The sequence below is a fragment of the Artemia franciscana genome, chromosome 5, assembly GCF_032884065.1.
Source record: "Artemia franciscana chromosome 5, ASM3288406v1, whole genome shotgun sequence".
NCBI classification, from domain to species: domain Eukaryota; kingdom Metazoa; phylum Arthropoda; class Branchiopoda; order Anostraca; family Artemiidae; genus Artemia; species Artemia franciscana.
In genome coordinates, this window is record NC_088867.1 from 49,919,583 (window position 1) to 49,941,569 (window position 21,987).

The 21,987-nt window shown below is 35.6% G+C and overlaps 2 protein-coding genes across 2 annotated transcripts in view; one reads left to right on the top strand and one right to left on the bottom strand.

The window, feature by feature from the left end:
- Positions 1–9,629, top strand: part of LOC136027546 (uncharacterized) — a 45,600-nt gene extending 35,971 nt beyond the window's left edge. Inside the window, exons 7-8 of the mRNA XM_065704899.1 lie at positions 2,124–2,320; positions 9,337–9,629. Coding sequence (XP_065560971.1) covers positions 2,124–2,320; positions 9,337–9,455 — 316 coding nt within the window. The 3' untranslated portion in view covers positions 9,456–9,629. The remainder of the gene's footprint in view (positions 1–2,123; positions 2,321–9,336) is intronic.
- A 376-nt stretch (positions 9,630–10,005) lies between these two features.
- Positions 10,006–21,987, bottom strand: part of LOC136027545 (DNA polymerase alpha catalytic subunit-like) — a 76,121-nt gene continuing 64,139 nt past the window's right edge. The window contains exons 17-21 of the mRNA XM_065704898.1: positions 19,418–19,533; positions 16,943–17,006; positions 15,136–15,267; positions 12,437–12,659; positions 10,006–10,356 (exon numbers count right to left, since the gene is read on the bottom strand). Coding sequence (XP_065560970.1) covers positions 10,211–10,356; positions 12,437–12,659; positions 15,136–15,267; positions 16,943–17,006; positions 19,418–19,533 — 681 coding nt within the window. The 3' untranslated portion in view covers positions 10,006–10,210. The remainder of the gene's footprint in view (positions 10,357–12,436; positions 12,660–15,135; positions 15,268–16,942; positions 17,007–19,417; positions 19,534–21,987) is intronic.

The following is a 21,987-nucleotide window of genomic DNA, read 5'->3' on the forward strand; positions in this document are numbered from 1 at the left end:
AGATAAATAAAAATAATTTGGTATAGTAAAATTTCCCTGGGAAGTTCACCCCCCCCCCCCCCAGAAATTTCCTTCCCCACGGAAATTTCTCCCAATGGAAACTCAACCCAGGCCTATAAAAATGTTTTTTTTCCTCTGGACCCTTCTCAAGTCTATTCATACCTGAAAATCATGATTTTGTAAGATTTTCTTGAGTGTTGTTCGAAAATTAGGAAAATTTTAGGATAGTACGACATTTTTGCCAGTATTGCCATGCAGAACCGAAAAATAAATAATCAAATTTAATTCATCAAACTTTGCAACGATTTACTTCGTATTTTGTTGTGAAGTTTCCGCTTAATCAATTTAGAGAATCAGATTTAGATTTCCACTGTTCTTAGTACTTTAAAGTGAATCAAGTCAGAAAAGTGAAATAGATAGATAAATATTGCAATATCAGCTCACGAAATTCAATAACTGGCTAAAACGCTTATTAATAGCTATATATATATATCATGAAAAGAGAAATCACCAATGCAACAGCACAAACACATAAAAAAAAAGAGACAGAAGGAGAAAAGGAAGACTGTTTTCCTAAATTAGTGACTAATATAGACCAGCACTTGAATGAGGCCTTAACCCTACTCATCCATACAATCACATAGGTCAAACAGCATAGCCAAACACAATCAACCATAAAGAATAATCCATGGACAGGCAGTCATGTCGTCAATAAGTATAAGTCGTCATTCACCAAACAATAGAAAAAATAATAAAGACAAATAATTCAGAGGCAACAACCCAACACAAGGGCTCATCAGGAGAATACACTGGCCTATAGGGTTTCGCCACTTTATATATACATATATATATATATATATATATATATATATATATTTACGCCTGTTGTCCGAAGTGTTCTTTTGCTAGTTACTTCAAAAAAAGTAGTAAAAAGATCTTACGTCTAACTTACATAAAGATATTGAGAAAAGTAAAGATGCTTACCTTTTAATTCTTATTGATGAATAGCTCTGAATGACGCTTTGCAGCTGTCCCAGAGACCATTCCAAGTTTAACTTAATTGCGCCTGTTTCATGTAATCTAACGAAAGTATGCTGTTTATCATATAATTATTGATACTCCTAAGTCTGTCTAATGTGTGTGCCGTGCCATTGAAATACGATAAAGTAGCCTTAGACTGATGTCACTGAAGTTAACTATGGCGCCATCTTTTTTTGCAAGAATTCTAAGTTTTGCTTAATTGAGCCTGTTTCACGCAATATAACGAAAGAATACCAGTTATTATATAGTTATTGACACTACTAAGTTTGTCTAATGTGTGTGCTATGCCATTCAAATATGATAGAGAAGCCTTAATTGGACTGTTTTCACGTGAGTTAACTGTGCCAACGTATTCTTGTTGAGATAGACTGCTCTACAAATGCAAATATACCATCTTTTATTCCTTCAATCAAGCTCCGATATGTTCGACCGGTAGTGATCAGCCTTCTCCCCCCCCCCCCTATTAAGGTCAGTGACTTTTAATTCGAAAAATTGATATAGAAGCCTTAATTGGACTGTTTTCACCTGAATCAACTGTGGCGTCATCTTTTTTTTTGCAAGATTTCTAAGTTTAGCTTGATTGTTTAATTAAGAACAACCAGTCTTGCTCCGAAAACCGAACCCAATCAACGCATCCTTGTTGTGATAGACTGCTCTACAAATGCAGATATGCCATCTCTTTTTCCTTTCAATCAAGCTCCGACATGTTCGACTAGTAGTGATCAGCCTCCCCCCCCTCCTATTAAGGTCAGTGACTTTTAATTCAAAAAATAGAATGCCGAATTTTCCCTTTATAAATTGCCAGTCATTATGTTACAAAATGGAAGAATTAAAGTTATCGTCCATCAAAATAGTATTCCAGTTATCGTATTCACCTATTTGTGTGATTTTAGTTTAAATGTATAGTGTGTGCTTTTGTTTAAATGTATGATTTTGCAACAAAAAAAAATGAATTTAGCTATGCTACGATAGTTTTTAAATATACCGATCTCTCTCCCTCTCTCTCTCTAATTAGTTATAAATTTTTAGGTTAGTAAAAATCCTTATAGAAAATGGTAATATTACTGACATTGTGATTTCAGGCAACTAGCCAGTCGCTTATTACAGCTTGAGGATTTACTGTCTGGAAATTGTTCAGAAAATGGTATAGTTACTTATCCGTCAAAATACCTGATGAAAGATTACAACTCGACAAACATAGAGGAAGAAATGGCAAAAATTCGACTTGCAGATATTTGCCCAGAAGAGGGGGCTTGGGTAACTGTCATCTCTCCCGAGAGTAAGTTAATCAGTTATTAATTAGCAACAAAATTCGCTCCCACTAGAGAAGGAATGCGTCTATTATATTTTGCCCTCTAAGGTGATAACTTGATTACATCGTGAACGTGCAAAAAAACAAAAAAAACAATGCGGAATAGAATTTGATATCATACAGAGAAAAACATATTCGCAATATACACAATCACAAAAGTTACAAATTGCATGAGATATTCGAGCAGTATTGTGCTAAATAGCACCCGCATATAAGCAACACCAATTCTGTTTGTATGTGTAGATATATCACACAAATATACTGCATCCTCCTGCTTTAATTAAGCCATCCAAGCCGAGTGGTCAGGGTGATAGACTTGAAATGCCGAGGACAGGGGTTCGAGTCTGGGTTTCACTTGCTATTTGGTTTCGGAATAAGGATGAATGGTTTGACTCCGTATGCTCAGCCAGAGTCAAGCCAGCTCTAAATGGTTACCTGGAGAAATCTGGTGGAAAATCACAGGGAGTGTAGGTTGATTTGCCCCCAACTAAGGAAAGCAGAAAATCAGAAGATCGGAACCTGAGCTACGCTGACCATTGGTCAGCAGCCAAAAAGGTTTTTTTTTAAATTCCTACTTTAATTAATCTAATTTTAGAACATTTACTTCATAAAGACTGAGTAGAAAAAATAAAATCTTCTTCGTCTTCACTCCCCCCCCCCCCCTTCCGAATTAAAGCAAAACTTTAGATATAAAAATGATTAAGATCACTCATGTATCTGGTTTAGAGACAACTAAATATAAGTTAAACTTCCAGACTTGGAGATAAACGCTCCTTTAATGCTTTTTTTTCTTTATCTCAGTCTCTTAAGTTGACGTTTATTCCTCTTTGTGTTCTTCTATCCTCATCTTTAGTATGTAGCAAAATATCTAAATGTAAGTATCGGGATACCTTTACTTTTTTTGTTTATGTTTCTCTTTTTTTTCTTGTTGCTTTTCTCAGTGTGTATTTCTATTTGGTATATAAATATAATCGTTAATAACTGGTTTTGCCCGATTTAATAATATTCGCTTTGTCCTCGTGTTCGAAATTATCCACTACGATCATTGTATTTGGTTTGTAGCTACGATATTGTTACTTTTCATAGTTTCGAACTATCTTCATCTGCTGTCATGTGTTTTATGATGACTATTTTGCTTGTCGTCATACGTATTTTCTTTTTTGTAAATGTCAGGGTGCTGCTTCGCTGTTTTTATTCTTTAATTCTTCTTAATTCCTTTTAATTCTTTTAATTCATATCCTTTCGTTTAATTCTTATTCTTTTAATTCGCTGTTTAATTCTTCTTTTTTTCTTGGAAATTTTATTTCGTGCATATTTTTTGTGTGAAAAAAGAAGGGAGAGCCCCGAAGTAAAAAAGACTGTAAAAAATTTGCCTATTGACTTCGTATTTTTTAAGTAGTTATAACTTAAAAAAATAGTATTAAAACAAATCTTTAGCACACCAAACGTTGTTCCCAAGGGTGAGTCACAAACAAGAAAATAATAATACCGACAAATCTATGGTATAAGGAGTCGAAGAGTGAAAACGTATACCGAGAAATAAAAACATGGGTAAAGCACACTCAATAAAACTAAATAATGTCCCGATCCCTAAGCAAGAATAACTAAAGCAATAGTAAGAACAATTAACAACACAAACTAACAACTCAATAAATTATAGAAATTATTTATTTCCAAAACATCATTATAAATTTTACTGTCATTCAATTTCAATAAGTTTCGAAGTTATAGCTAAATTATACTTACTCCTATGTGTAAATATGGTTTGAACTATATTTACACAGCGTTTTGCTTAGTAACATAACATTGCCTATTAAAAGTAACGTTTGTAAATACATGAGCATTAACACAAAGTAGAAATTGGTAATTTTTCCAACATTAATTTCTGCGGATATTTTGAAGAGTCCAATTTTCTTTCGGGGAAGCTCAGGGAAACTCCAAAAAATTCAGAAACAGTGGAAGAACTATCTTCGATCTCCTTCCATTCCCCTCCATTGTATCTTCACTTACCTCAATTAAGGTGAAAGTTGTTGGCATAGAAGAAAATTCAGTGCTACTTACTTAAATAATTGTAAAACAGTGAATCAAAATAATACTCAATAACAAAACAAGCTAAATTAAGTTTGTGGTAATTTTTGAAGGCACCTTTGATTGAATTATGGAATTTCGGAGCTAAGCTCCTGAGTCGCTGGGACTTCATCTTTTGAATTCTTATGTAATCTCACCATGGCTGTGGACTTTATCTTGTAAATTAAAATTTTATCTGGCAATGTTTAACGACGAAGTTGTGTTGAACTGTGTGTGGCGGGGGGTTGTTTTAAGACCTATTTCTGCAAAAAAAAATTTGGAAGTTGGCACGCTTCTTGGTCTTGATTTGGCTCAACAAAACTTCAGGGCAGCCATTTTTAGTTATTTATTACTGGTCCTAGCTATTTTAGTCTGATTTTATTTCTTTTTTATGGCACTTGGTATTAACTAAGTGACATATAGCGGTCGTATATTCTGTCGGTCTGTCTGTCTGTCGGTCCCGGTTTTGCTAGTTTAGACACTTCCAGATAAGCTAGGACGATGAAATTCGGCTGGCGTATCAGGGACCAGGCTAAATTAAATTAGAAATAGTCGTTTCCCCGATTCGACCATCTGGGGGGGGGGGAGAGAGTGGGGGACGGTTAATTCGGAAAAATTAGAAAAAATAATGTATTTTTAACTTACGAACAGGTGATCGGATCTTAATGAAATTTAATATTTTGAAAGATATCGTGTTTCAGAGCTCTTATTTTAAATCCTGACCGGATCCGGTGACATTGGGGGGAGCTGGAGGGGGACCTAAAATCTTTGAAAATGCTTAGAGTGGAGGAATCGGGATGAAACTTGGCGGAGAAAATAAGCACAAGTCCTAGATATGTGATTGACATAACCGGAACGGATCCGCTATCCTTGGGGGAGTTGGGGGGAGGGTTAATTCGGAAAAATTAGAAAAAATGATGTATTTGTAACTTATGAACGGGTGATCAAATCATAATGAAATTTTATATTTAGAAGAATCTTGTGCTTCAGAGCTCTTACTGTAAATACCGATCAGAACCGGTGGCATTAGGGAGAGTTGGAGGGGGAAACCAGAAATCTTGGAAAATGTGAAAATTGAGGTAGTTTTATCTTACGAATGGGTGATCGGATCTTAATGAAACTTGATGTATAGAAATATTTATGTCTCAGATGATTAATTTTCAATTTGGATCGGATCCGGGGACATAGGGGCTGGAGGGGGAAACATAAATCTTGGAAACCGGAAATCTTGGAAAATGCTTAGAGTGTAGAGATCGGGATGCAACTTGGCGGGAAGATGAGCACAAGTTCTAGATACGTGATTGACATAATTGGAACGGATCCGCTCTCTTTGGGGGAGTTGAGGGGGTGTTAATTCGGAAAAATTAGCAAAATTGAGGTATTTTTAACTTAGGAACGTGACCGGATCTTAATGAAATTTTATATTTAGAAGGAACTCGTGTCTCAGAGCTTGTATTTTAATCTGACCAGATCTGGTGACATTGTGGGGAGTTGGAGGGAGAAACCGGAAATTTCGGAAAATGCTTAGAGTGGAGAGATCGGGATGAAACTTGGTGGATAGAATAAGGAAATGTCGTAGATACGTGATTGACGTAACTGGACTGGATCAGCTCTCTTTGGGGGAGTTATGGGAGGGGATCCAGTGCTTTTTCGAGTTTGGTTCTTCTCGACGTGCTAGGATGATGGAAATTGGTAGAATACTATGAAAGATAACATCTGAATTTGTGTAATCAGCTTCAAGCCCACTTTCTGCCTCAAATACTTTAGATGGAAAATGGCTGTGTGATTCGGCTTTGCCTAACTTAATGCTAAAAAGCTGATGGTAAGACGGAGAGGGGGACAGGTTCACTTTGTGCTTCCAGCTAATCTTTGCACTGATTCAAGATTTGCCTCGTTTTTGCACCGAGACATAACTTAGCTGGTTTTTATGCAAAGTTTATTATCCAAACTTTTCCGATGTACTCTACGGCAATGAAGTTCTCTGCCCCTTGGAAGTTTCAAAACAGAGCGTCTCATCCATGATTTTTTGTACAAAAAAAAATCTGTCGTCACAACTTTTATCCGATTTTCAAGAATTAGTGTTAAAAAAAAATACCCCAGTTCGATAGTATGTTCTCTTGCCATGGAAACAGAGAGGTTCTCTGGTAATAGGTTCGCTTACCAGTTCTTTCGAATAAGAAAGGAGCAAAGAGTAGTCTTAAATTTACTCGCTTAGCAATGAAAGGCACATGTGATACCACCCCTCTGCCACAATACCAAACACAGAAACTAAAATAGTGAACACAACCGTATTTAAAAATACAAATGACTTGTAAAAGCAGATTGCAGCACTTTGGGACTTATGGGACAATAGCCTCTTTTTGGATTCCTAAATTTTATTATTCATCATTCTAAGAAAATATTTTGGCAATGGGGATGGGGATAAGCTGTGTGTTGCAAACAGTTTTAAATTCCAACCAAAATTCAATTAGAAACGACTTTCTGCTTGCTTGAACGAAGCTTTCCACTAGAAAGTAGAAACACTGCTCGAACGGAAGGACAACAGACAACTTCGGAAGGATAGCTTGTTGGAACAACTTCAAATAGTCCCCCGTGATATAAAGCTGTAAAAATCCAAGCAAGCTCACTCACTGTAGGCTCTAGCTTAAGGACAAGATAAACCATTAGTTTGGCCCAGACAATAATTATCATTATACACACCCTTCTAAAATGTGATATCATGCTCATCAATCCTTCCAGTGATCCTCATTTACCGTAAAAAACTTTTTGAGGCTAGGTTCTTTCTATTTTCTTGCAATAAACAGAAAAACAGGAAAAAACCAAATTATTTCCCCCGCAAAAAATTCCATCTATGGAAGGGGTTACCGCCCATTTAACTCACGCTCTATGCTATGAACCTTAGCTTGTACTTTCCTAGTGTTAATACACAATAATTTTTTCTTAAATGAAGGGATGAGTGTCTTGAGACCCAGTAGGTAAATAAGATAACATATAATCGCCAACTTGACTCTTACTGTATTCTACCGTCTTTATAGGTAACAACAAGTTAAGCCTTATCACGTTGAGGGGATAGCATCTCCCTCCTGCACACGGTAATTTATTCTCGTCTCATGTTTAATCACTGCTGTTCTATTTTACATTTTAAGACAGACATTTTCTATTTAAATTTTGCACGTTTTATGCCCTTGTTTATTCGAAAAGTGAATAATTAAATTACATGATAATTAGCGAAAAGTTTGAAAAATACTGTATAAATCGTGAAATATATGTATTGGATGGTGACTGAAAGTAGCACTTTAATTAGGCGTAATCTCCTCGGTTTCTAAAGGGCGCTAGAACTCAAAATTTGCATTCAAATGAGTCCTCTCTCAATTGCCTACGACTACGAGCTTGATACGATCTGATGAAAAGTAGACAATTAAAACATGTATTCTCGACCGATTCACGTCCCTCCTTAGGTATGTTTTCCCCTTTTCTAAAAATCATTCATGTTCGCTGACAACGAATTTTGAGAGCAATTTTAATCTGACTATTGGGACAAATTTGGTGTTCATTGCAACTAAATTCATTTAACGCATACTTTTCTGTGTTTCAGTGATTCAGCTACTAGAAATATGGACTCTGCTTAAGAGTCCATTACCAAGGGTGGCTTAAAAGATTCACTAAAAATGTTTAGTGACTTATCTGAGCTGTACCATTCAAAGCATTGACAACAATTGGAGGGACAATTGCACACTACATTTTGAAAAATATTTTTTTCAATTTTATCATTTAGAAAGACCTTTTTTCATCTTCAGAAAAAGTATAAAAAAAATTTTCTCTTCCCCCTGTATTTTCGTAAATTGGTACTTCTGAAACTTATATAGATTAGTGGTATCTCTTTCGTAACCCTTTTTGTTAATATATTGTTATTAACGATTTAAAAAATACTTGTTTTTGTTTCTTCATTTAAAAAAAAGACAAAACGATCCCTTAGATGTTGAAAAAGACCTTTTCTTGAAATTTCAAAAAAGGCAAAAAGCGCCTTCTCTCCCCCTTTACATTTTCCTATATTGACACCTCTAATATAGACTAGCGGTATATCTCTCATGAGCCCTTTTTGGTAATATATTGCTATTAATGATCGTCTAAAGCATGGATCAAGTGTCAAATTTGAGGGTGGGGGTGCTTGAGAGGGGCTTTGGATCTGAATTTTTGGATTCAATTGACTGCTCTATGACTATAATTCTATGTTTAATTTTTTTAATTAGTTTATCCTATTAATTGACTATGTTTTAAACTGTTTCTTAGAAAGCATGTGGATTTCAATGTGTAAATATAACAAAGGTCTAAAATCGAGGAAGGTTGACAGGTACCGTGAGATTTCAGGATAAGTCCGATTAGCAAGATTGGTAGAGCATTATCCTCTTACTCCCGGGTTTGTGCGTTCAGGCCCTACACAAACAACTTTGTTTCCATCGGTAAAATGTGCATATATTGAAGATATCTTCCTTTTTGCATTTGTGGAATAAAAAAGAATATTAGAAAAAATGTACTTACAGACGAATGAAAACTTCGATTTAGGGCGGGGAGGGGGGTATTTCTCTTCATAATTGAATATTTCCAAAGTTATTTAATTTTATCCATATCCCTACCACCCATTTTTGAATAATCAGATTCAATGATGGTTGAATCGGACTTAGAAGTCAACAAGTAAATAGTAAATATTATAATTTTATGTATTTTTAAAATTTAAACCAAGTACAGTGCTATCTGAGCTAGGCGTTGCTAACTGCGAGGACAAAAGACAGAAGATACGAATTCGGCTCTATTAAGGCTTGTTATGATGTCGGACCATGTTACTCATTGTTAGATCAAGTTAGCTTGTTAGCATTTGATTACCGTCATTGTAAGACTACCATATTTTGTTATTCTAGATAATCCCACCGAGCTGGAAAACCCAGATTTGGAAGAACCATTTGATGACTTACCTCCTGACCTTAAGAAGCTGGTTGAAGACGCCAAATCCCTCCTTGTATCTGCTTTGCCTCAATAGGACTTGAATATCTTTATGTATTCTTTGCTCAACCAATTACCAGAAAGTTGGTGCTTGGGGGGTGGGGTTGCTCTAACTGTTATTTAGGCTGTTTTTCGTCACAGTATGGTAAATAAGTGTGTTTTCCCATGTTTTGGAGGTGGTCCCATCAGCCACTCCCCCCGTGCGGAGAGGTTTCTTTTATTTTGTATATTCAAAATTTTCAAAGTGAAATCGGCACCTAATTTAAGGCAAAATTTAAATAATAAACCCCGAATGCGTAAGAATTACTCTAATAGTAAATATTAAAGTTTGTTCAATTCTTCAGAAATTCTGGTCTTTGGAAGATGCATTACACTACAAATAAGAATTATGTGCCAAAATAAAACAAGCATCTCTGTTATAGGTTGTTTCTAAAAATAAATAAATAAATATTCACGGTAATTATTATAATTAATTATAGCAACGCAGCGCCACAGCACCGCAGCGCAGGGGTCAGTTTAAAATGTTGTTGCTACACAATTACTTTCTAGCTTCATAATTCAGTAACGGCTAAAGTTATACATAAAAATCTATTTTCAAATTTATTAATGGATTTTAAAACTTTACAAAAAGTTTGCTGCGGCTTTGTAATATTCTAAAACGCAGGCACATGTCGACACAAGGCAACAAACTAGGAGTGACACAAGGCAACTCAAATCTGTGTTAAACTAATCCGACCACTGTAGTAAAATATAGATAGTTTCTGCTTGGTTAAAGATAATAAACGCTTTTGTTCAACTTTTGTTAGTATATATACTAGCAAATAAACGACCTAAATCAACTACAAAATAGGCACTTTTCTCCATATAGTTGGTACTGATTAAAGTTTTCAGTTGATTATAGCTGCTTTCTACTTCTCGTAACTGTCTAAGGAGCATATCTGGAACAAGAAAAGTACATGAAGTTTTCGAAGTTACTAAATTGGGCATAATGAGTGTGTTTGGTTTTCTAGAAATCGGTCAAATCTGAAATTTGGACTCGCAGCTATCGCTTTTGGGGACATTAATTGACAAAGATTGTTGGTGTATAAAAGTGAACAAGGTGGAATTTAAGGATTTTTTTTTTTTAAGGCTTGTTGGAAGGAAGGTATACTGAATGGTTATGATCATTTTTGGTCGCCAGCAGTTAGCCAGATCTGAAGCCATGTTATTTTTCACCATTTTTCTTCTTCTTTCCATAAAAAACCTGAAGTCAAAATAGATATTAGCATTTTACAAACGTCAGGTTTTTGATGAAATTACAAATGCACATATAAGATTTTAAAGTTACAAATTTGCAATCTTTATTCTGTTTTTTTAATTAAAAAAAAATCCGACATAAATTAGTAAAACATCAAGTTCTTCTGTCTATACTTTTTTTGTAATGCTTAGGGATAGGGGGGCGGGTTTTAATCCCTCAAGAAAACATAATGAATCCATACGACCATTTTTGCTCAACATAAGTTACATCCAGAACGAGGTCACACTTTTTTTTTTTGGGAATTCTTTATCCAGCAAACATAGCTTTCAGTACTTTGCCTTAAATGTTTTCTCAAACATTTCCAAGTACTTGAAAAAGAAGGTGTCTTAACATAAATCCTCCTTAAACTTTGGACGAGGGTAGCTTGTCGATAATGCTACCTATACAAAAATAACAGGACAACGAGCAAATTTCTCAACCTTCTAATGTGGAGGAATAAAGCAGCATTTGAAGCTACAGTATCGTGTCATTATATTAGATTCTTTAGTATTAACATGGTTCGGTACAATAAGAAACACCAACTCCTAATAAATTTTTTTATTTATCGCTCCCAGTAGCTGCAAAAGGCGCGCAAGTCAGCTGTTTCATTTTAGCGTCGATGAATAGAAAACTTCCATCCCAGAATACTACTCATTTCATACAGAAATTGGAAACAAATTTAGATGAAAAAGAAAAAAGAAAGAAGGAGAACATCTAGTAGAGGAAGAAGAAGAATTATTTTTTGTGACCAAGAATGTGTTCCCCGATTCTTTTTTTTTTGGCCGCTGCTGCTACGGTAGAGCACCTGACTTGGCTACAGTGAAGTCAGCCATAGTTCATGAACTTGGACCTCCAATTTGCCTATCAAGACGTTTGGATAAACTGGAGACAAAACTTTATCAAAATATTTGATGAAACCAACTATAGTTCAGTTAAAGGTCCAAGCGATCAAAATTAACGCATACAAATTTCTAGCTGAGCATCACCTTTGAGCTATAAAAAGAACGAGAATTATTGTCGAACTCATTATTTAGAGGTTCAATTAAGTAGGGAGTCCTTCTGACTTTATTTTAAAAACATTTGAAAAATTTAACGCTAATATATTTAATGATCGCAGGATAACTTATAATTTTTTGCAAAGAACGTAAAATTGGTCAGAACAGTGAGTGTGGCCGCCACAAGCGCGGCGGCAGCCGTGAGCACGCAAATATTTTCGACTTGGACTCTTTTTGAGCAAAAATACCTCTTTTTTGGCCTTGATTTGCACTCTTTTTATACGTCGGCAGTTGGCAACCTTGCCTGGTAATCCCCTCATGAAAGACGTTGGTAACATGGAAATCCTAAGCTGCACCTGAAAAGAATGTTCCATATTCTGGGATTTAAGAAAACAAATTTTACAATTGTTTTATCAAGGAAGGAAAAGACCTAGTTTTTGCATGGACAAGATTCGCCTGGGCCGTAAAACAGAACCATAGCTCACACTTCCATCCTTTTTTTTTTACAATTTATGAGCGCAATTTCGCTATTAATCGATCCCAGCATCTACTGGAATACAACCAGTAGCGATCATAGTATAGTTAGCTATTGGCAATTGCGTTTTGTCACTAAGAGGATAAACAAAATATAATAGGTTTCCAGTAGAGCGTCCAGTAGCGAGACCCAGCCGAGGGTGAGGATAACAAGCTGATGCTCGCAGAGCTAATAACATGTCCCAGAGCGTTAGAAAAAACAAACAAACTTACCCTTCATATGAGCAGTCAGTTTTCGGTCTGTTTTAATGGAATCTACCCTGATATCAACGCAGTGTTGATAGAACGATATTTGTCGATACAATTCAGCATCAGAATATTCCTGGGTCATTAGTGCTTTGCTACATGTAGAACAAACAGGGTATCCGCTGCTAAAATTAATTGGAAGTTGTCTTGTACGTCCGCTACAGCTCGGGTCTTCACATATTACATATCCCTAGAATAAAATTTGCGGTTTGACTTATTGAGCAGGAAATCAGGCAATTGGCCTTTCAGAGACCAATGTTAGATCAGGTCTTTAAATTTTACTTTAAAATATCAGCGTCAAAACAATTGATTACTATTTATTTCGCGTTTTCATAAGAGTGCTCCCTGAAACAGAAAATAGCCTTAAAGAGGAACACTCTCATATCAGTGTTACAACACGTGGTTAACTATTCACGTTGTGCGTTCATAAGGGCAATCTCTAAAAACAAAGACATTCAAATCTTGTGTTTGGAGACTTAATGGCAGGCTGTTCTGTGCAAATATATGCATAACCGAAATAAATATACATAAAAAAACTTATCAAATATTAATGACTGTCTTTAAATCAATCAATACGTCAAATAATTTATCTGGGAATATGTAGATCTATGTACTTGGCTGAAAAAAAAATTAAAATTTTATCTTTTATTTCTAGCCAAGTATATAGATCTTACAACTGTAAAAAAAAAGAAAAATACAAAAAAACATAAAAACTAACCGATACTTTAGACAAACTGACTTGCGTTTGGTGACATAAGTAAAACTTTATACAATATGCTTAATAAGTCTATGTGCATTACCACTATGAAAATATCCGTTAAGCGTTCTTCCACAACACCTTGGATCTTCACATATTACATTTTCCAAAACTTAAACATTATTTTGGGGTTTCAGCGTTACAGCACTTGACTGATTGACTATCTACGCTGTGTGTTCATAACGGTACTCTCTAAAAGTACGAATCCGTACCGAATCAAATTTAGCCATTTAGCTATTGATTACTAGCTACTAAGAAGCTATCTAGATTAAGTCCTTAAAAAACACGAAAATAACAGACAGTAGACAACTATACCAGATATACTGTAATAACAGAAGACAATTTTTTTGAAGGTTTTGCATTCAAATGATTTTGTATGGTTTTTTCACCTATTTTTCTGTGGTTGGCAATTGGTTATACAGCCAAAATATTCGTATATCTGTATAATGATTGGTTTACTTGACACTGTCTTGAAAAACTTCTCATTTGTTTGAATGGTTTTGTTCTTGTATAATTGAAAGGCAATGTGGTCCTCTAAGAACTTAGTCAAATTGGCTTTTAAAAATTAATAAAGGAAACAGTTTATTCTTGACGTCTTGTATTTAGAGATATAACAATTGCTGGGTAAATGTATGCAAAGACGATAACAATGTATACCAGAGAACTTATTTAATTTTAATGCTTTTATTAAACAAATCAATAGTTGTAACTTAATAGATATGGTTTAAGACTTCACTAACCTAGGATCCATACCGTCGATGGATGGTCCGATCACAAAAGAGCTTACATCTTGAATAGCCAAAGCGTCAGCAATTGCTGGGAGGCAATAGCATTTGGCAAAAACCAAACATAAGTGCCATATTAAATTTGTATTTACAACGGTTCTGTCAGCAATGTGTTACTATATGTAGCAGAGACGTGGTCAGTCACAAAATATGTCCACTTCATCGTCGATGTCGCACAGACCTATCATCTTCAAAGAATCGAGGTTCTTCACTGGACTGACTTTGTTACCAACCAGTCCCTCCAGTCACGTACTTTGTAAGGTCCGTTCTTGATGCAGCTTGCCCAGCGCACTGTTTGCTGGTACGACAAAGGGGGCGTCCCAGAGGACGCCAACTACTAGGTGGAAAGATAAAGCCGAGGAACTGCTTGCGGAAGCCCACGTCCAACTGGAAGAATGCTGCAAGCCTGGCAAGCAATAGGTCAACCTGGACGCACCTGGTCTTATCGTTGTCTACGCCATCCTGGCAAGAGCCGGAAGTCAAGTAAGTCTTTTATTAAGCCAAATGATGCATTCAATTTTGCATTGGAAAATGCGGAACCTATACACTATGATAGAAATCCATACACTAGGTATTAACACCATATTACACTGTTTTCCTCTTGTAGCTCTAGGCGAAGACTGGAGCATAGCATTAGTTGAAAATTATTTAAAAAATGGGATAAAAGTCCCTTACTGTTTTTTCTTGATTCAAAATTTGAAATTTTGGCAAAAGGTTGGAGCTTTACAGAATTAAAGCCACCTGTATAAGCCCATGTTCAAGCCACCAACAATTAATAACATGAGGAAAAAAATATTCATGAAAGAGGCCAAAAAAAATAATTTACATATTTTTGCCTAAAAATAAACGAATTATTTTTTGGCTTCATTTACATATTTCTTAATTAGGAAAAACTTATAGAGGGAAAACGTAAAGATATTCAATTTCTATGAATTGAAAGGCTACCTTGTAAATATAACTATAGAGCAGATATTAAGTCATATTCGAGGGAAAAGAAACGGAACATAAAAAGATACTCGTCTATTACAAATACAGAATAAAAGAAACTGTTCTATTACAAAACTCAAAGTAAGATTGTTTAGATAAAACACGGGACGAAAAAAAAATTATCAAAATGAACCAACCTTATAATAGAGTCCAATATGTTCTCTAATAGAGGATACCAAGAGATTGCTTAGATATCCAATGTTAAGCAATGGGGAATTAGAACAATCTCGGTTTGCACATCGGGAGAGACAGAATTCAGCGCCTTCTTCCTGGAAAAGAAGGGGGGAATCAGAAGGCATCACACGCGTCTGCGTTCAGTCGATACATTTCGTTTACAACCAGTGTTTCTCAGCATTTTTACCCTTGCACTATCGGTAAAATACACTACATGTCTAAACAAACGGCTATGAGAAAGAAAGGGAGAGAGAGAGGAGAGAAGGAGATTTTGTCTTTTTAAACGACCTGGTGGGGTATCTTTGGAAACTTTTTGGAAGGAAATCCAACATCATGGTGGAGTCCGTTTCTAGATATACCTTACAAGAAAACTAGAATGCTGCCTTCCATATGGTGTGGTAAACGCTGAATTTCCCTACTGAGCTAGGTTATAAAAGATCCTGTCAAAGGGCTACCAGGCAAGGCTGTATCCAGAAATTTTTTTTGAGGAGGTGGGGTGGGTGAGGTCATACAAAAACTTTAGAAAAAGCATTAAAAATTTGTTCATATGTATTTTTGTTACGTTTTTACGAGTCAGATTAAAAGTTCGGGGAAGGAGAGGTTTCAAACCTGGTAGACCCCCCTGCATATGGCCTTCCTAACATATATTAAGCCTACCAAGAAGTCAAGTTACAAATTTTAAGCTGTGTATTTTTTTTTGTCAGATTTAACGATAGCTAAAAAAATAATAATAAAAACCAAAAAAACATATGCAATCGAGAAGATAGGGAAATTGCCGTATTAACTTCTCAAGGAGGTAAGGTTGCTTGAGTTTCTGTCATAATTGCCTGTCTTGGAAAGTTGTGTTATGGTTATGGAAAGTTGCGGAAAGTTACTTCTTTAAAATATTCTTACCCTAATTACTTTCTCCTCTCTACTCTTGTAATTTTCACAAGGACTTCACCTCAAAGAGAGATGAAAAAGTCAACAAAAACCACCGTTAAAATCAACAATGCATGGAAAAATTACTTGGAAAGGCATTCATAAAGGCAGGATCAAATCCTACACACCATTCAAAGTAACACTTGGCAGATGCGATAATTCACCCCAAAGGAGATACCCACAAAAAGTAACAAAAAGCCTAGAAAGGGGTTATCAAAATTCAAATTTAGTAGAAGCCCTGCATGCTACTAGCACCCATAAGAGCAGAATTGGATTCTACGCAAGAAAAAACACCGAAAACAAGATAAGGAATAGCAGATGAAAAAGATAGCCACAAAGAAATTGCGGACAAAACGTACCAAAAAAGGCTATAAACTGATACTAGAGCATAAATTAACCAGAAACCTTGCATATAACAGTATTTATAAAGGCAGAATCAATTGCTACACCCTAAAATCTAGCGGAACTGATACATAAGAGCAAAACACAACAGCAATAGAAATTGATTGCTGAACAGGTTTATTAGAAGTCCTCTTCCCCCTTCTCCTGTCATCTTCCCCATTTTCAATTTGTATTCATTTTTCAGAGCTTTCGTCTGCTGAATTTATACAGAACTTGATTATCAAAGAATTATAATATTAATAAAAGCTCAAACTTGATAAATTTAAATTCTTTTTTATTAAAGATTGAGTTTTTCTTACTGATTAGGCCGACTTAACTACTTGACTAGAGGGAAGTAAGGCGTTTATAAACATATGACAATAAGGTAATCAATTTAATTCGTCTTCTAGGAACAAATTAAATATTAAATTTAGACATAGAAATTTGAAAAGCAAAACAAAAACTTACTACAATTCTGTAAACTCTATCAACAGTATTTTCCGTTTCGCAGGTGTTACATTTGAACTGCAACCTAGAAAAATACAGAATAACATTACTCTTTCAATAAAATGTTGTGTAAAGATACAGAATTGTCCCATTGCACTTCCTGGCTGAAGGACCACGAAACGGAGATCAGCACCGCCGGCTTGGACCTTCAGAGTCCAAGCGATTGCTAGATGTCAGTAACTCAGTTGGGTCAGATAGGTTAATCCATCTCTCCTAAAACAAGTTGCTGAAATAATTGCCGAGCCACTCTCCCAATTATTCAAAGTTTCTCTATATACCAAGGAAGTGCCAACAGATTGGAAAATAGTATTTGTCACCCCTTTGTTCAAAAAAGGAAATAAAACCAGAGCAGAAAACCACCGTCCCATACGTATAACTCAGGGCAAGACTGAGAAATACGAGAAAACTAGCAATGCTAGTAGGGTTAGCAATCTCGATTAAAGCCATATGTACTCGATCCGAATTCCTTGGCACTGCTCCAGCGAATCTAAAAATAAAACTAGTGGCACAGGCTGTAGAGCCATCAGAGAGCAACAACTGCCCTTGAAGCAAGGTCTAATATGGCGTCAATGAGGGTCTTCTACAAGTGATTGCAATCACCTTTTTCTAATGCGCTTTTTCTCCGCGTGACAATGTTTGTCAGGGCAATAAGGTAAACACTTAAGCACTGAGAACGTTTTGATATTACCTGAAGAGTGAAATATTATGACACCTTATGAAAGTCAATTTGTAAATTGCTCCTCTGTTGTGGACTCCGTAGACACAAGGTTGTCACCACGGTCAGTTCCTAAAGCGCTACAATCACCCAAATTTGCATGCTACACAGCGATTTTCGCTGCTAAAGTAAAAAATTTACTGTAATAGTGCTAAAATAGCACTTTCTTGCCATTTTAGCACTACTTTAGCAGCCCTGAGCATGTGCTGCAGTGCTACACATAATAAAATAGTGCTAAAACAGTACTTCTTGCCATTTTAGCATTATTTTAGCAACCCTGAACACGTACTACAGTTCTACACATAATAAAATAGTGCTAAAATAGCACTTTCTTGCTACAGGTGGCAACTCTATATGGACATTTAAAATCCATTAAAGCTTCAAGTAAAATATTCTAGATACTGGAAAAACTTCAAGTAATGAATTAAACTTAATGACTAAGCTGGGCAAAGGGCTAGCAGCGTATTAGGCAATTTTTATTTGTCTGGCAACGCGAAACGCGTTTGAAGTAAAATACGTAATATCGTGTTTTTTAAGATATTTCAGCAGCAAAACCAGAAATATTGTTTTTAAAAGTATAACAGTTGCAATGATAAAACAATATATGATTGTGGCACAAAAAAAGGAATAAAACATGCATTTTAACCAGAATAAATTCAATTTTACAAATGAAATAAATAGTATTCAATTATTTTGAAAAAAGCAATATAGAACGTAACTCCTGAGTTACGCTATGGAATGCCTTATGTTAACTGCAGAAACGCCTCACCGCCTTCGAGAATAACTGTCGTCGCCGAATCCCTAGAATCAGTTGGAGAGACCGTGTGAGCAACGACGAGATCCGTACCCGCACAGGCCAGCCAGATATCGTAACCGTCGTACGACAACGTAGAAGGCGATACCTTGGACACATCCTCCGCATGCCAGATCACAGACTTCCAAAAATACTCCTCCATTGGCAACCGGAAGGCACCCGTCGCCGAGGAAGACCAAAGAACACGCTCCGTAGGACGCATGAACGTGACAAAAAAGCCCTCCAGACGAATCTCATTCCAGAGTGGGAAGACATATGTAGCGGCTCACAAGAGGAAAGATTGGAGGCTACTCACCGACGCCCTTTGTGCCTCCGGAGTCACTGGAGGAACTAAGGCAAGGAACGTAACAGCATGTCTAGGAGATATGGAATTTGATGCTGAAATCATAGCTCATCTTCCCCATTTTATAAAAGGCTTCCCCCTAAAAAGGCGAAAAAACACTTTGCACCTGAAAAGAAAGTGACATAAAAAGACAAAGTTTACTTTCTACATTTCTTTCATCGCTGATAGACGCTAGATAGAAGCAACCATGTAATTCTAACAAACATGCAGAAAATAAGTGAAGACGTTTAGAAACGAAATGTACCCGTGCCACAGTTAACTTTTACAAAACAGTTAACAAAGAACCCAGAGGATTCCTTCTGACAAAAATTTCTTCATCACTCCTTTTTGTTTTAAGTTTTTTACCCATGTAATTTTCTTATTGCATTTTGTCTGTATAGATGTTTTCAATAATTCATTATTACAATTATATATTAGGATATATTACATATCATTAATTTACATACATACATATGTTTATATAGTATACAATGTATATTCTTATTTTAAATTTGCTATAGTAAGGCAAAGTCTAATTTGTAGTAGCAATAGTAGTACCTGTCAAAAGTTAAAATGAAAGTTCACCTTTTGCAAGCCCGATATTTTTCTTCTTCATTTGCCTCTACAGAATCCTCTTCCACTTGTTTTGACACTTTGTAATCCTTGGCTATGGAAACATCCAGACCCATGGTTGCAGCAATCTGAAACAAAACAAATCATTTAATGAAGTACTTTATCTAATTGATTGTCAAAACATAAAATCGCGAAGAGAGAACGAGGACAATAACAGCCAGTGAAAAAATTAAAAATTATGCAAATATTTCGGCTGAGACCTCCACTTTACCGTCCTCAGTGCAAAATAATACCAATAAAAATATAAAAACCAAACCTTAAAAACAAAACACAAAACTAAAATAAAATGACTGTTTCAAAGTCACAGGGAAAGGGTAATTTTTTTAATGGCTGTTATTTTCCTCGTTCTCTTAGCCAATGTGGTCTCAGATATTTACTAATTGCTTGTGCGTTGATTGATTTTTCTTTTTAATCTTTATTTATTCGAAATCATTTTATTTGATCACTCTCCTTTGTTTCAGATTTTCAATATTGTTCAAAATGCCATAGCTTAATGTGGGACACTTAAAATCGGTTTCTTGGGAGTGGGGTTTAATAAATTGGTAACTCGAGTTCTCGATTGGTGCTATCGAATCTTTTGTCTTGAAACATGAGTTTTTTTAGAAAAAAAACTCTTAAAGATTAACCATAAAAACCTCTTAACTCGAAAACTTCCGAACTAGCCAAAGAGCCTGTAGGACAACAGACATTAAAAAATATAGTACATATTCTTTTAGGAAGACTCGGAGAATATTTTGAGTCACAGGTGACTTGAATAAAACTAAAAAATCTGGAGACTTGAGAAAAAAGACTAGTTTTGAGGCCTGAAAAACTAAGTCTCTAAGCCTGAAAACCTTTAAAAGAAATGCAACGAAATCGATTTCTTCTTCTTCTTCTTCGTATCTAGATTAATATGGAGACGCTTTCGCGTAATCTCATCACCAGAATCAAATTCTGGGCCATATAGTGTGTTGCTGCAGCTAAGTTCAATCTTTGGATCGTAAACTACCAAGCTGAAGTCAAACCCACTGTGCTACTACAGGATTAAAAACGACTTTTCAAACCCACTGTGCTACTACAGGATTAAAAACGACTTTATTAACTAACTTAATCTTTTTCAAATGAATATAGCTTCTACCAAAGAGTATGGGTAACCTTTAAGAGTGGGAACTGGCGCTAGTGTCGACAAAAAAACTATCAACACCATCTAGCATTTGGCAAGACTTGGTATTTTTTTCACTGCAATACTAAGAATAACTAAGTTAATTAGTGATATTGGTAAAACTAGGGTAATAATAAGTATCTGATCTCAATTCTTGACAGAAAAATTATTACAGAGCACGAAAAATGCCAAGTGTCACCACGCACTAGATTGCTCGATAGTTTTTTCTTTGTCCACACTAGCGCCAGTTCCCACTGTTATAAGTTACCCATACTCTTTAGGCTTCTACTTTAAAAACTTATGTTTCAATTATACACTCACAAACTAAAGGCTAACTCTCACATTTTTGCTATAACACGGAATTTGGAAAGAATATTCACAGACAGAAAGAATAAGCCACACTTTAACAGACTAACATTAAAGAAGAATAACTAAGATCTTTTAAGAATTGATGCATTAATTATGCTTTGAAAGACAAGAGGGCAGTCCCCACGTTTTGCTCTAAAAAAAAGTAATTTTGTAAGGATTTTCACAGAGATAGGGCATCAGCATACCGACTGAGGGAATCCTGGGCTATTTAAAAACAGAATTGATAGTAGCTTATGACTTCGGATGCATGCTTTATATAACATTTGAAATATGCATTATTATTAATTGCCTTATGCATTAAAGGTATACGTAAAGCTTTTGAAACCAATTCAGTTGTAATTACCAAATTCTAACTGAAATAAAAGAACCATATTCTTCAAATAAAAAAGAGAGAAGCTTTGTTTCATCCAGTACCAGATTTCTCTCTGTCCACAGCTACACCTGTTCGGGGAGAAACTCCCTCCCCCCCCCCATCAAACAAAGTCCATGCTTAGTCTACTGTGCTGAAGCATCCTTCAATAGTTAGTAGAAGAACCATCATAAAATTTACTTGTTACAATAGTTTGTGAATAGGTTACTAGGTCCTTTGCTCTACAATCACACTGCTTCACACTGGTCACTGCTTCACAAGTAGTGCCCGTATGGTCACACTATCATAAAACTAACTAATTTTCAATCCCATGCAATTCTTTTTGATGAGGCAACTTTAATATTTGAAGCAAATGGCTTCTCACATTCTTTTAGGAGGGCAACTAATTAAACAAAAATCAATGAATACATACCTTGCTTTATGTAAAGATACTGGAGATATTCTTATAAACCCAATTTACAATAACTTAAAATTAAAGGATTCAATGAACATTTTTCTTCAGCTTAAATTAAGATCATCTGACCACATTTTTAATGAAAATTGGTCAGTAAACAAGCTAAGTCAATCACTCAGCAGAGAATCCTTGCCCAATCTAATTGATGAATAGTCTTTCATTTATTCTGGCTTGGTTTTTTGATTTGT